General features: G+C 49.3%; 1 protein-coding gene across 1 annotated transcript; it reads left to right on the forward strand.

Moving 5' to 3' along the window:
• Window positions 1–940: 940 nt before the first annotated feature.
• Window positions 941–5989, forward strand: C1qb (complement C1q B chain). The gene is made up of 3 exons (XM_038333986.2): window positions 941–1095; window positions 3849–4050; window positions 5253–5989. The coding sequence occupies exons 2-3, from the start codon at window positions 3870–3872 to the stop codon at window positions 5831–5833; spliced, it is 762 nt and encodes a 253-aa protein (XP_038189914.1). The 5' UTR covers window positions 941–1095; window positions 3849–3869; the 3' UTR covers window positions 5834–5989.
• Window positions 5990–14187: the final 8198 nt, after the last annotated feature.

A 14187-nucleotide genomic window follows, 5' to 3' on the forward strand; every position in this document is an offset into this window, starting at 1 on the left:
CATTTACCACAGAGACACTCAGTGTCCAACCCCAGCTATAGAAAAGGACTCATTGCTCCTACCTGGGGCTTTCTCCCCAGGCTGTAGCTCATAGTAACTGTAGCTATAGCTCCAAAGGCCTGTTGACTCCTGCCTCTGAGCCTCAGTTTCCCTGAATGTAGAAGGAGGAACAGGGTGGTCATAGTGACCTCCAAGCTCCTCTGCAGCTCTCGCTTGGTGTCCTCTTTAGATACCCATGCAATAGTCCCCTGCCTGTGGCTATTATTGTCAAGGGCTCCGAGCCCCTGTTGGGAGTGGAAGGAGGGGAATGAATAAGTAATGAATACATTTAAAATTCATTATTAGATTATTTTCTGAAGACAGAGAAGAGGGTAGAGGTGGAGAGCGGGAGGCAGAGAAAGAGATAAGGCCAGAAAGGAAACGCCGAGGACATGAAGTGACATTCACAATTCATGGGTTGGGTGCACTAGCTTGCTCTGTCTCTTCTCCAGTCCTGCTTCTCTATTCTCCTGAAGGCCTGTGAGAGCCAGAATATACATAGTCATGGCTCCATCACATAGTGGGGAAAACTGGGGCTCCCTCTGGCTTCCCTGTATTGAGAGCATTTAGCTGGCAAGTGGCGGAGCTGCGGTAGGGATCAGGGTCTCTGGCTGTGAAGCCATGGCACAGGCCTTAGATGGGCATCCATGGAGGAACACTAGTCCCCATGGAAGTCATGTGCTCACAAAGCTTTGGCAAGCGAGCAGCATGCTGGGGACAGTCCCCCAAGGACAGGCTATCCCCTCACCCCCACCCGCCCGGGTGCTGAGTTGACGAAACCTTGCTGGCCACAGCCACCATTTCCAGTAATTCCCTCCCCAGGAGCAGAAACAGGACCTGAAACTGCCTGAGGGCAGCGGGATGGGGGGACAGAAGGGTGAGAGAGTGGGGGGTCAGTCTGTGGGGCCTTGGGAGGGGACACCAAGGGAAGGCCCTTCCAGCTTCTAGGGACCCATACTTCCGCTTTCTGTAGACAGCACCAGGCTCTGGGCTCTGAGTACCCACGGCTGTCTGACCTGGAGTATCTATCACAGGACATCAGGACTCTGTATACAGGTGAGCGCACCAGGGCAGGGCAGAGAGAGGTGGGTTAACTTGCCAACAAAAGGCCTTGCTTCCAGCTGTGAACACCTCAACTATTAATTGGTCTGAATTCTCAGAACCCAAACCCAGATCCACAGCACAGGCTCTCTGGGATGAACTAGAGGTGGAAGTGTGGCAACCTGGGTGCAGGGGATGGGTAACCTGTAACAGGAGCCCCTAGGACTGGGGTCTCAGGAACCATGGAGTCTTAAACCAAATACCACGTCTGTCTCTTGTGTTCTGGTCATGTGCAGCCTGTCGCATAACCTGTCTGGCCTCTCTGGTCCCAAAACCCTTTCTGGGGAGAAGAGAGCCTTTTATGTGTGCAGAGTCCAAGCTTGATGCTGTCAACAGGGCAGAGGCAGAGGCAGGGTAAGAACCGAGGCCTCTTTGGTCCACCCGCTGTCACATGTCCTCAACACCTGGATTTGGAGGCCATTGTTGGTTAGTCCCAAGTGACAAGACCGTATCTGCAAAGGACGCATGCTGCCCAAGGGCCCTTAATCCTCCCCGTGCCATCTCATTTAATACCGCTGACAGCCCTGGAAGCCAGAAATGAACCATGTCAGAGACCAGAGAAGTTAAACACCTGCCTGAGGTCACACAGCCAGGGGGTAGCAGGCAGGAGTTTAGAACTAAGTTGGTCTGGCTCCATTCTAGAGTAGCAAAGGATGAGGGTCTGTGGTGATGGGCTGGCGGAAGAGTTGGATGGTCCAAACAAGAGGATGCCAAGGCCTCCCCAAGTCTGAGGCTTGAGAGCGATCAGCATTGTCCCCATCTTATGGAACAGTAAACTGTGTCTAAAGAGAAGTCCTGTTATAGCCCTGCCCCGAACGGCTTGCTAGGTGACCCTGGGAGGTATTTTTAAATGGTTGGGCCTCAGTTTCCTCATCTGTGAGATGGGCAGTCCATCACAACCCACCTCTCAGATGCCGTGAGGACCCAGCCGTGGGAGCTGTAGATCCTGCGAGAGCTCAGGTTTCCTTGTTCTCAGCAGGGTCTCCATAGCTATGTGTGAGAAAGGCAGGGCACCCTTTGTTCCGCACACTGGGGCATGGCCTGGGAGGCCTTCCTGGAGGAAAAGCTTGCAGAATGGCTACGCTGACCTGCTCAAAACAGTCCGTGGCTTTCTTCTCAGCTCCCTGGGATGAGAAAGGGGCCACACAGCTCAGTCACTGAGACACAGTCCCCTAGGAACCTCTGTGCTGAGTCTTTTGGTTTGTCTCTGTCCTGCCTCAGGCCACACCCTCTTTCCTCCTGCAACACTCTTTTTATACTTATTTTATTATTAATGAAGTTTTAAAAAAATTAGATGTATGCCATACCGTGGTGGTACATGCCTTAAACCCCAGCACTCAGAAAGCAGAGGCAGGTGGAGTTCTGAGTTCAAGGCCAGCTTGGTCTACCAAGAGAGTTCCAGAATAGACAGGGCAACACAGAGAACCCCTGTCTCAAAAACAAAACCAAAAAATTAATCAATCAAATAATAATAAATTAGATTTTTTCTTTGGTTTTGCCTGCATGCATGTATGTCTACCATTCTGTTAGTTTTAATTGTGTGTGGGTGTGTGTGGGTGTGGGTGGGTGTGGGTGTGTGCAGGTGAGCGCAGGTATCTAAGAAGGCCAGAGGCCTTGGATTCCCCAGAGCTGGAGCTACAGATACTGGGGAGTTGCCTCATGCGGGTGCTGAGAACTGAACTCAGGTGCTCTGGAAGAACAAGTATTTTTAACTTCTGAGATACGTTTCTGGAACCTTCCTGCTCCAGTCCCTTCTGAGCCTTCAGATCTCAGCAAAGCATTACTGTCCCCTGTGGAGAAGACAGTCTTGTTAAGATTAGCCCCCTCTAGCCCAGCCATCCTCCTCCCTCAGGGCACCACGGCCTGTCTTCCAGAGCACCCATCAGTCCGTGTTCATCTTGGTTTGTTTTTGTACTTGCTGAGTGTTTCCTCTTAGTAACAAAGGACTTTGGGGGCAGAGGCCATCTCTGCTTTGTCATCATGGGACCCTCAGGGTCTAGTGTGTGAAAGGCAATCTGTACACATAGGGATGCATGCGTGGACACATACATGAATGCGTGGGCGCACGGATGCATAGGTGAATGCACGGGTGGGTGATGGAGTGAATGGATGGATGATTAGATGGATGGGCAGATGGGCAGACAAATGCATGGCTGGATGATGGCTGGACAACTGGATGCATGCATGTACGCATACATACATGGGTACATGAGTGCATGGATGGATAACAAATGGAGAAGTGGGTGGGTGAATGACTGAATGGCAAGTAAATGAATGAGAAGATAGGTGATGAATGAATGAATTCATGAATGAACGGACTGTTGGAGATAGGTATGATGGCAGATAGATGACTGAAGAGATCAGTAGATGATAGATGGGTAGGTGGGTGGATGGAGACTAGAGTGACTGGAGAGATGGATTGATGGGTAATTGGACGGATGGGTGGGCTGATAGAAACAAGATTATTGGATGAATGGACTGATGATGGATAAATGAATGGTCAGAGACATGGGTGGATGGACAGGCAGATTGCTGGAGGAACAGATGAAGAGGTGGATGGATGGTTGTTTGAAATGATGGGTGAATAGTGAGAGAGATGGGGACAGGGCGAATGGGTAAATGGACGGGAAGATGCATAAATGGAGGGATGGGTTAATGAATGATAGAAGCTACCATGGCAGTAACTTTCACATGGTCTCACCCTGTAGGAGGCCCCCGAGGCTGAACTGATGAAGACGTGGTGGCACAAGGTCTCAACACCGCTGTTACTGCTGCTCTTGGGTTTACGCCATGTCTCCTGGGCCCAAAGCAGCTGCACTGGGCCCCCAGCCATCCCTGGCATCCCCGGCATCCCTGGGGTTCCTGGCTCTGATGGTCAGCCTGGCACTTTGGGGATAAAAGGGGAGAAAGGTACCGTATACTTTGGGGAACACATTAATGTTGCTGGCCATGGCCCCATCTTCTACCTCCTGAGTCACCTTAGAGATTGCAAGAGAATCTGAGACTCCAGTACCTTTCCCGGAAGGGCTTCTGTTTGCCCTTTTGCAGACAGGGGAATTGTGTAGGGAGGCAGCCCAGGCCCAGGCTTAAGGCTCAGACCAAACAATGGCTCCTCCTCCATGCTAGGAAAACACCTCTGGCAATGCCTCAGTCCTGCACTCGCCCTGACCCGGAGGTGAGCTGCTGCCCTCATCTGTAAGTCAGGGCAGATGTGGGCTGCAGAGGCTCCTTGCTATGAAACTTCCTCTGTAAATGCAGTTTCATTTAATCCATGAGCTATGAGACTCCCTCTGTGGCAGCCCTCTTCTCTCAGAAGCCCACTACATCCTCACAGTTCCTCAAGAGACAGCCATTCCTATTTCACAGATGAGGAAGTTAAGCGTCAGAGACCGTGTCTCATTGTGTCTAGGTGACACAGCTGAAGATGGCAGGCATTGCATGGGACATATCTGTGTCTCTGGAGCGTATACTCTCAGCACTGGGCTCTGATTTTCTATTGGAACATTCCTTCTGTAAAGTGATGATGTGAGAGAAATTCTACCATCCACAACTAGGTGTAGGCAGAGGCGTTCTGTGATCGATTAAGGATGTCTGCCAGGGGCTAAGGAAGAGAAAGGATAGCATGTGTGCTGTGAATTCATTGCCCCTGCTTTAGGCTTAAGCTTGACAAGGGTATGTGTGCTGAGGACAAGAATAGGGCTCACATCTCCATGGGGCTGCCACTCACTCAACCCCTGGGCATCAGTTTCCCGTGATTGTCAAACCCAACTGTGAGTTAAAGATTGGACGCCTTTAATCCCAGCATTTGGGAGGCAGAGGCAGGCGGATTTCTGTGAGTTCGAAACTAGCCTGGTCTACAAGAGCTAGCTCCAGGACAGGCTCTAAAGCTGCAGAGAAACCCTGTCTTGAAAAACCAAAAAAAAAAAAAAAAAAAAAAGATCTGGAATAGAGGGAGACTAGGAGGCTCTCTCTGGCAATCCCACTATTTTATAGTTAGTAAGTCAAACCCAGAGAGGTACAAGGAACCCCCCAGGTCCTGGCCCAATCTCTTCCTTTTTTTTTTCCCACAGTGACCTCTAGTTTCCTCTTTTCTCTTGATTCTGTTTCTCCAGGGTTTCCTGGACTGGCTGGAGACCATGGTGAGTTTGGAGAGAAAGGGGAGCCAGGGATCCCCGGGATTCCAGGCAAAGTTGGTCCCAAGGGCCCTGTTGGCCCTACAGGTATTCCAGGGCCCCCCGGGCCCCCTGGTCCCAAAGGTGACTCGGGAGACTACAAGGCTACCCAGAAAGTAGCCTTCTCTGCTCTGAGGACCATCAACACCCCCCTGCGACGGGACCAGGCCATCCGCTTTGACAAGGTGATCACCAACGTGAATGAAAATTTTGAGCCACGCAACGGCAAGTTCACCTGCAAAGTGCCTGGCCTCTACTATTTCACCTACCATGCCAGTTCCCGAGGGAATCTGTGCGTGAACCTCGTGCGTGGCCGGGATCGGGATCACATGCAGAAGGTCCTCACTTTCTGTGACTATGCCCAGAACACCTTCCAGGTCACCACAGGTGGTGTGGTCTTGAAGCTGGAGCAAGATGAGATGGTTCACCTGCAGGCCACAGACAAGAACTCCCTGCTGGGCGTGGAGGGAACCAACAGTATCTTCACTGGCTTTCTGCTTTTCCCTGACATGGATACATGATCACAGGGTCAAACCATACCTATTCATGACCATCTCCTGCCTCCCTACCAACAATCTTCCCTGTACTCCTGACGTCACCCCTGGCCTGTCTGAAGCACAGGCCAGAGCCCTGTAGATGTTACAGAATGAATGGGTAAATAAACCTTCAAGACCAAAGGACAGTGGTCTAATTTGAGTCTTAATCCCAGGACCTGGCTCATAGGATGGCTGAGAAGTACTAGCCAAAGAATGAAAGAATGAATTTTCACAGGCTAGGGAGGTGACTCCGTCAGTGAGGTCCTTACCTTACAGGTGTGAGGGCCTGAGTTCAGTCACTAGCACCCACATAAAAATGCTGAGCATGGCAGCAGACACTTGTATTCCCAGAACTGGGAAAGCAGAGACAGAGGGATGGATCTCTGGGGCTCGCCAGCCAGTCAGTCTAGAAAATCGGTGCGCTCCAGTTTCAGTGAGAAAGACTATTTCAAATGAGGTTCCTGAGAAATCACACCAAAGGTTGTCCTTGGGTTCGCACGTGCTTGCTCACACAAAGCGCACATGCACACATATACACACGTGCAGACACATTTACAAGAATCTCCAGTTAGCCAGAGATGAACAGGAGGCTCCATTGTGGTCCTCTCTGAACCAGCACACAGTGGGAAGCAGCACGGGCCTATCTGAGCTCTGCCAATGTCTCTGGCACCCCTTAATGGTCTTGGCACCATCACTCCACAGTCTGCCACTCAGAGATCAAAGGGTCCCCATCCCATCCCACCCTCTGCTTTACACTCTGACCATCTAGCCACCCTATAGGCCTGTTAAGTTACCAAGGCTGGCCTTGAGCTCTGTCACCCGGACAATCCTCCTATTTCAGACTCCCCAGACGCCGGGGTTACATACTGGGCCACTGAGCCCATGTGACAGAGGGCTGGGCAAGTCAGGATGGTCCCTCACCACTCTAGGGTCTTTACGCAAGCTGCACAGTGGGGGACCCCATCAAGAATGGGACCCATGAGACAGAGCAGTTGAGCGACCTGCCTGGTGTCACAGTTTAGTAAGAGAAGCAGGCTCAAAACCATGCCATTCCACACTTCCCTGTGGCAGGCAGGACCCACCTTGAGGAGCTGTGTTGGGCAGTGAAGGGTGCTGGCTTTGGAGTCAGACAGACACAAGTTCAGGTCTTGCGTGAGCTTCTTAGCAGCTGTCAACAAACACGTGGCTGCCCCGGGGTGTCCCTCTTCCAACTCCTTACAAAGAGTGAAGCAACAGCATCCTTGACTCCTCTGGTGAATTAATTTCCTAGATGTAATCTCTCTTGTCAGGACAAGGACGTCCTAAACTTTTTAAAATGAGTTTTCTTTTATTTTTAATTATGTGTGTGTGTGTGTGTGTGTGTGTGTGTGTGTGTGTGTGTGTGTTCAAGCGTGGGCATGCGCATATACTTGGTAGTTGTCTGTAGAGGCCAGGGACATCAGATCCCTGTAGAGCCTGAGGAGGAAGAGGTGAAACAAGCAAGGCTCCTGAGAAGTGAGCTTGCCAATCAGCAGGCGGGGCTGGGGCTGGGACCCTATGAAAAGCTAGAATATCTTAAATCCCTCCCACCTTGGGGACAGGATTGGTGGGTGAAGCTAGCAGCCTCCCACCTTGGGGACAGGATTGGTGGGTGAAGCTAGCAGGAGGGACTTAACAGCTAAGCCTATGGCTGGGCTCTTAGTCTTGTGGTCTTGACCCCTCAGGAATCGGACTGTTTGTAGCTGGCATGCACCTGTGTCAGCCAGCTCAGACCTGACCTGTGAGGGACTGAGAAGGGAAGGACTGGAATAACCCCTGATTTGGGGAGGAGGTGTGACCTGATTACAGGTCTAAAGACTGGCTGGAGCTACAGGTGTTTGTGAGCCAACTGCTGTGGGCACTGGGGACAAAGCCAGGATGCATTGCAAGGTTAGTGCCAGCTCTTAACCCAGCAGTTCTCAACCTGTGGGCCACGGCCCCTTTGGGGTTCAAATGACTAAGACCGTCAAAAAAAAAAACCACAGGCCGGGCGGTGGTGGCGCACGCCTTTAATCCCAGCACTCGGGAGGCAGAGGCAGGCGGATCTCTGTGAGTTCGAGACCAGCCTGGTCTACAAGAGCTAGTTCCAGGATAGGCTTCAAAGCTACAGAGAAACCCTGTCTCGAAAAACCAAAAAAAAAAAAAAAACCCAAAAAAACCACAGATATTTACATTATGATTCGAAACAGTAGCAAAATTACAGTTATGAAGTAGCAATGAAAATAATTTTATGGTTGGGGGGGGTCACCACAACATGAGGAACTATATTAAGGCATTAGGAAGGTTGAGAGTCCACTGCCTTAATTGCTGAGCCATTTCTCCAGCCCTAAGGCTTTATTTATTATTTTAATTTTTTTAAAGATTAAAAAATAGATTATTTTAGCTCATATTTATAAATGTTTTGCCTGAATGTATATATATTGCCATTTGTGTGCCTGATGCCCACTGAAGTCAGAAGACGAATCGGATCCCCTATAACTATACTTATAGATGGTTGTGAGCCTCCACATGGGTGCTGGGAACTGAAGCTGGGTCCTCTGGGAGAGCAGCAATGCTCTTAACTGCTGAACCATCTCTCCAGCCCAAGACATTTTGTTTTTAAAAGGATTTGCCTGTGCCTGGGAATGTGGACTGTGAGTTCGGGTGCCCATGGAGCCCAGAAGAGGTTGTCAGATCCCTGGATTTAGTGAGAGCTGTGAGCCACTAGCTTGGGTGCTGAGGACCAAATTTAGGTCGTTTGCAAGAGCGATACGTGCTTTTAACTGCTGAGCCATTTCTCCAGCTACTTCCTTTGTATTTTTTGAGATGGGATCTCCCCCTACAGCCCAGGCCAGCCTCGGACTCACATCTCCCCCGGCTTCGGCCTCACGGATGCTCAGTCTGCAGGTGTCACCGTGGCCTGGGGATGCTTCTGCAGAAAGCCACTGGCTTCCAGGCTGGACATCCAGGCCAGCTTTAGTCTGGTGGCCACCAGGGGGAAGTAGACACCAGGAGAAGGATGGCCTGCCCAGAACTGATGCCAGGTGGCAGTTTCCCTCTGGCTCCTTTCCCATTCCAATCTCAGGGTGAGCTGCAATATTCTAGGTTGCCGGTCCCAGTCAGCTTTGAAGATCCAGGTCCCCTAAATCAGGGTCCCCAAATGTGGTCCCATCAGCCTTACCTTCAAGGAGGACGTCTTAGGAACCTAGAATCTCTGCCCCCACCTGGTGCCAGCTGAAGCAGGAACTCGAAGGAGGGAAGATAATCTGCTTTCACAGGCCACCCATGGGTCGATGGGGTCAGGAGGCTGAGAAACACCACCCACCATAGAAACTAGTGGCAGATTCCAGTGGCAGAATCCAGCGGCAGAGCACAGGCCATGGTAAGGGCTGTGTTTTTCCCCCAGCATACACGAACAAGTAAGTTTTGGAGAGCCAGTACTCCAGACAAAGGGATGCCTAACTTTTTTTTCCCCCAGCACCTTGTGTAACAGTTAACGATGTAGCGATGTCAACACGACACAACCTAGAGTCTCCTGGAGAGGGAGTCCTGATAAGGGTTGTCTACACTGGATTGACCTAAGAGCATTTCTGTGGGGCGATTATCTTATACAGGAGCAGCAGCCTATGGTGGGTGGCATCATTCCCTAGACAGGCATCCCTGAAGTGCTGCAGACTGGAGAAATCAGCTGAGCAGAAGCAAGCAAGCAAGCGAGCAAGCATGCTTGTGTTCCTTCTCTCTGTTCTCGACTTTGGATGTGAATAGCCACTTCAGGCACCTGTCCCTTTGGCATCTTCTCTATGGTGGGCTGTAATCTGGAAGAGTGAGCTGAAATAAACATCTCCCCTAAACTGCTTTTTGTCAAGGTGGGTTTTTGTTTTTGATGTTTTTCCTTTATTACCTCGTGTGTGGGTGTTTTGCCTATTTGTATATCTGTGCACCACACGTATGTTGTGCACCAGAGGCCAAATAGTGGGTTGAATTCTCTGAAACAGAAGTTATGGATGGTTGTGAACCACCATGTGGAAGCTGAGAATCAAACCCAGGTCCTTTTCAAGAACAAATGCTCTTAGCTGCGGAGCATAGGCACATAGGGGGGTGCATGCCTGGAGTTCCGGTGCTTGAGAGGTGGAAATAAGAGGATTAGGCATTCTAAACTATCCTCAGCTTCACAGCAAGTTTGGGGCCAGCCTGGGACATATAAGACCCCGTTTCAGAAGAAGAGAAAGGAAAGAAAAACAAATCTTGTTTTGGGAGCCACAGACTGTTGCAAGTACTCAACTTGTTTTTGTTGGATGGAACTGCGCCTGCATAATATACAGTCACCCTCTGGACCCACAAGTTCTGCATTCATGACTCATCCAATGGTGATGGAAAACACACGGGAAAAGCCGCATCTGGCCTGAACATGTGAGAACTCCATCGTTGCTCACCAAACAGCCCGCATAGCTGCTTTCACTGCGTTTACAGTGTCTGACAAGTCTAGAGATGAGGACGCGCACTATGCAGACACGGTGCCTCTCTCTGTAAGGGACCTGAGCATCTGTGGTCCCTGAGAGAGTTCTGCAACCCATCTCTGGAAGTCTGAGGAATGAGTATATATACACAAATGATGGTTAAGTTCAGATGTGTTTGTATGTCTATTTGTGTATGATGTATATGAATGTGTTGTATGAGTGTTTGTACATGTGTGAGAGCACATGTGTGTACAAGTGTGTATGCGTGTGAATGGAGATCAGAGACTATTGTCCAGTCACCTTTTCTTGGTCACTTCTCCACCTTATATACTAAAACAGGGTATCGTTGCCAATTTGTCTAGTCTAGCTTGTCAACCTTTCTACAGAGATCACTTGTCTCTGACTCTGGAATGCTGAGATTAGAGATTGGTCTTTTTTAATTTAATATAATTTAACTTTTAAAGACAGATCTCTCTGTATAACACTGACTGACCTATAATTTTCTCTGTAAATCAGGCTTGCCTCAAATTTAAAGAGCTCTGCCTGCCTCAGCCTCCCAAGTGCTTGGATTAAAGGTATGTACCACCATGCCCAACCCCAGATGGACTATTTACATGGGTGCTAGAGATTTGAACCCAGATCCTCCAACTTGCTCAAGCACCTTATCCACTGAGCCATCTTCCCATTTAAAAAAAAACTCAAATTATTCGACTTACAGGCTTGTTCCACCCTGCCCAACTTCCAAAACATCTTTATGAAATTTGAGTTTTACATTATTTTCCTTTTGATCTGTTTTAACCTACCTAAAATTGTGAAGAACATTCTCAGGTGTGAGACTATAGTGGGGTTTGGCACCATGTAGAACTCAGTGTCCTGCTGTGGACACAGAAATGGCTCCAACCTTGGAGGAGAAGCTGAGGAATTCAAACCCAGAACAGCCCGACTCCAAAGCTAAGGACACAGGGCAAGGGCTCTGGTGGCAATGTGTCTGAGTACTGATGCTTGACACATTGCCCCTCTTCTGCGTGTCCTCACTGCTCTGGTCTCCTGTGACAACCCAGTACCAGGTGCCCTGCCCACTCCCCACCCAGCACACACCCTCCTTTCCCAGAAAGCTGCAAGCTGAGTTTATTTTTGCACATAGCCAGAAGGCATCCTGATAGCCGACCCTGTTGGCCAGATGCAGGAGAAAAGGAGGTGTTTGTTCAAGAAAACCAGCAAGGCCCACCCAGGGAGGGACACCCACAGTGAGGTGTCCTGGCAGAGTGGGAAACCCTTCAAAAGAGACGTTAAAATCCTCCTATTCTAGGCTGGTTTTGCACCTGACTTACCTGTGTAACCTCAGGCAAGTTGCTAACCCTCTCTGAACCTCAGCCTGCCCTACAGAAGAAGGCGGTAGGCTTGCGCGTGGAACGTACAATAGAAACAGGCTCTAAGGCTCACTGGAACTTGGCTGAGTTGGGGGGCCCAGGCTCCCTGGTGATACCATGTAGAAAGGGCACAGAGTTTCCCCTCCTTTATGGAGACTGCTCCCCTGTGCAGTTACCAGTGCAGACCAAGGGGCGGGGCGCAGGCAACAGAGCAAGTCAGGAGCCAAATTTTCACAGCTCAGAGAACCAGGGAAGGCCACATCCATCAAATGAATGAATGGAAGTGCAGATGTATTACCTAACTGATTCATTGTGCTTACCTCAAGTGCAGGGCCTGGAGTCATCCTCCTGGGTCCCCACACATCTTCATGTCTTCATAACCACTAGGACTGGGAGGGGTATGTCTACACTGAGTGGCACGGGCTCTTTTGCCTTTTATTATTCCCTAAGCAAGATAACAAAACTATTTGCATAGATTTCCATTGAATTAGCTAGTAGAAGTCATCTTGAGGTGACTTAGCTATGGAAGAGGCCACGAAGTCAATGAATAACAAGTTTTTTAAAAGTGTACAGAGGTAAACCAGACATGGTAGTGCACACCTTTAATCCCATAACTCAGGAAGCAGAAGCAGATGGATTCCTGAGTTCAAGGCCAGCCTGTTTTATAGCCAGAGCTACACACAGAGAAACCCTGTTGCAAAAATAAAAAATAAAAATAAAAAGCCAACAAAAACAACAAAGACCCTTCAAAGATGGCTCAGCCAGTGTGAGGGTTTGCTGTCCAAATATAAGGACCTGAGTTCAATCCCTCAGAACCTACATAAAAAGCCCTGGACTGGGGAGTTGGCTCAGCGGAAATATTTTTAAGATCCAAAGGCCAGGAAAGACAAGAGCAAAACAGTGTCTTCTGGACATGACAGAACCTTTGCACTAGGGAATACAATAGCTGTGGCTGGCTGCGCAGCATGAAGCCAGCAGGGACAGGGGAGGGGTTCGTGAGCCCCTCTCACTGAGGAGCTGGGCAGAGTTAAGGGGCTTCTGGGGGAGAGTCAGTTTTCTCTAGGAGTGTGGCTCCCGGTAGGTCAACCACGCTTCAGCGGATTGCCCTATATGCAGAAGAATGTGGACCATGTGAACTGGAGTCAGTGGGTTGTTAAATTAAAATGAAAATTAAAAAGGACATGAAGTTGGGGTGGGATTGAGAAGAATCAGCTTTGCATATCCTCAAAATAGATTGTATGAAATTCTCAAGGGGTTGTTAACAGTATTTAAACAAAACAAAACCAAACCCTGGGTATAGCCTTTCATGCCTATAACCCCAGGGCTATGGGAAGGCAATCCCAAGAGAATTGCTGGGAGCTGCTCCAGCTTCAGCGAGAGACCTCACCTCAAATGAATGAGGCAGGAAAAGAGAGAGCAAAACATCAGACGCCTGTCTCTGGCCTATACTGTAACTTCCATATATGTATTCACTACACTTGCATGCACACACACATACATATACGCTCACACATGTGCACACACAAACACACAATAATGCACATACACTAAAAAACATTCAAGTATGCACACACAATCACATACCTGTGCACACTCTCTGACATTCACACTCTTGCACACTCATATTCATACCCTCTCACACATACACACAATAAATGTATTTTTTACAGATTCAGGAGCTGGGGAGATGGCTCAGTCATCAGAGAGATTGCTGTACAAGGATGAGAGCCTAATTTTGATCTCCAACACCAAAAAAGCTGAGTGTGTAGGTCTGTACCTCAAGAACTGGGAGATGGGTAGAAATGGGAGAACCCCTGAGGTCTGTTTGGTCAACCAATCTAGCCAATTGGTGCATTCCAATTTCAGAGAGAGACTATCTCAAACAACAAGGTGGTGTCAAGTGCTGAGATGTATTAGCAGATAAAGTCTTGGGTTAGGGGTTTTGTCAACTTGACACAAGCTGGAGTCATCTGAGAAGAGGGAACCTCAATTGAGGAAATGCTCCCACCAAACTGACACATTTTCTTGATTCATAGTTGATGATCGACATGGAAAGATCCAGAACACTGTGGGCAGTGCTGTTCCTGAGCGGGTGGTCCTAGGGTGTAGGAGAAAGCAGAAGGAACAAGCCAGCATTCTTCCATGGCTTCTGCTGAGCTCATCTTTCCCGGTTCCTGCCCTGACTTCCCTCTGTGATAGACTACAACTCTAAGCTGAAACAAGCCCTCTCCCCTCCAAGCTGCTTTTGGTCCTGGTGTTTATCACAGCAATAGAATCCTGAGACAGGGTTTGCCTGTAGCCAAGCCCGATGGTCCCGTGGGAGGAGACAAGTGACTCCCACAAGTTTTCCTCTATGGCGTGGGTGAGTACACACAACGAACAAAAAAACACACAGACAAATAAGAAAAAAGGATGAAATCCGAAGTTGGAAACAAAGGTGGAGAATAATAGAAGACCCTGGATGCACACCTCTACCCTCCATATTCACATGAACACATGTGTACATGCATGTACC

This window comes from Arvicola amphibius, chromosome 6 (assembly GCF_903992535.2).
Source record: "Arvicola amphibius chromosome 6, mArvAmp1.2, whole genome shotgun sequence".
In the NCBI taxonomy this organism is placed as follows: domain Eukaryota; kingdom Metazoa; phylum Chordata; class Mammalia; order Rodentia; family Cricetidae; genus Arvicola; species Arvicola amphibius.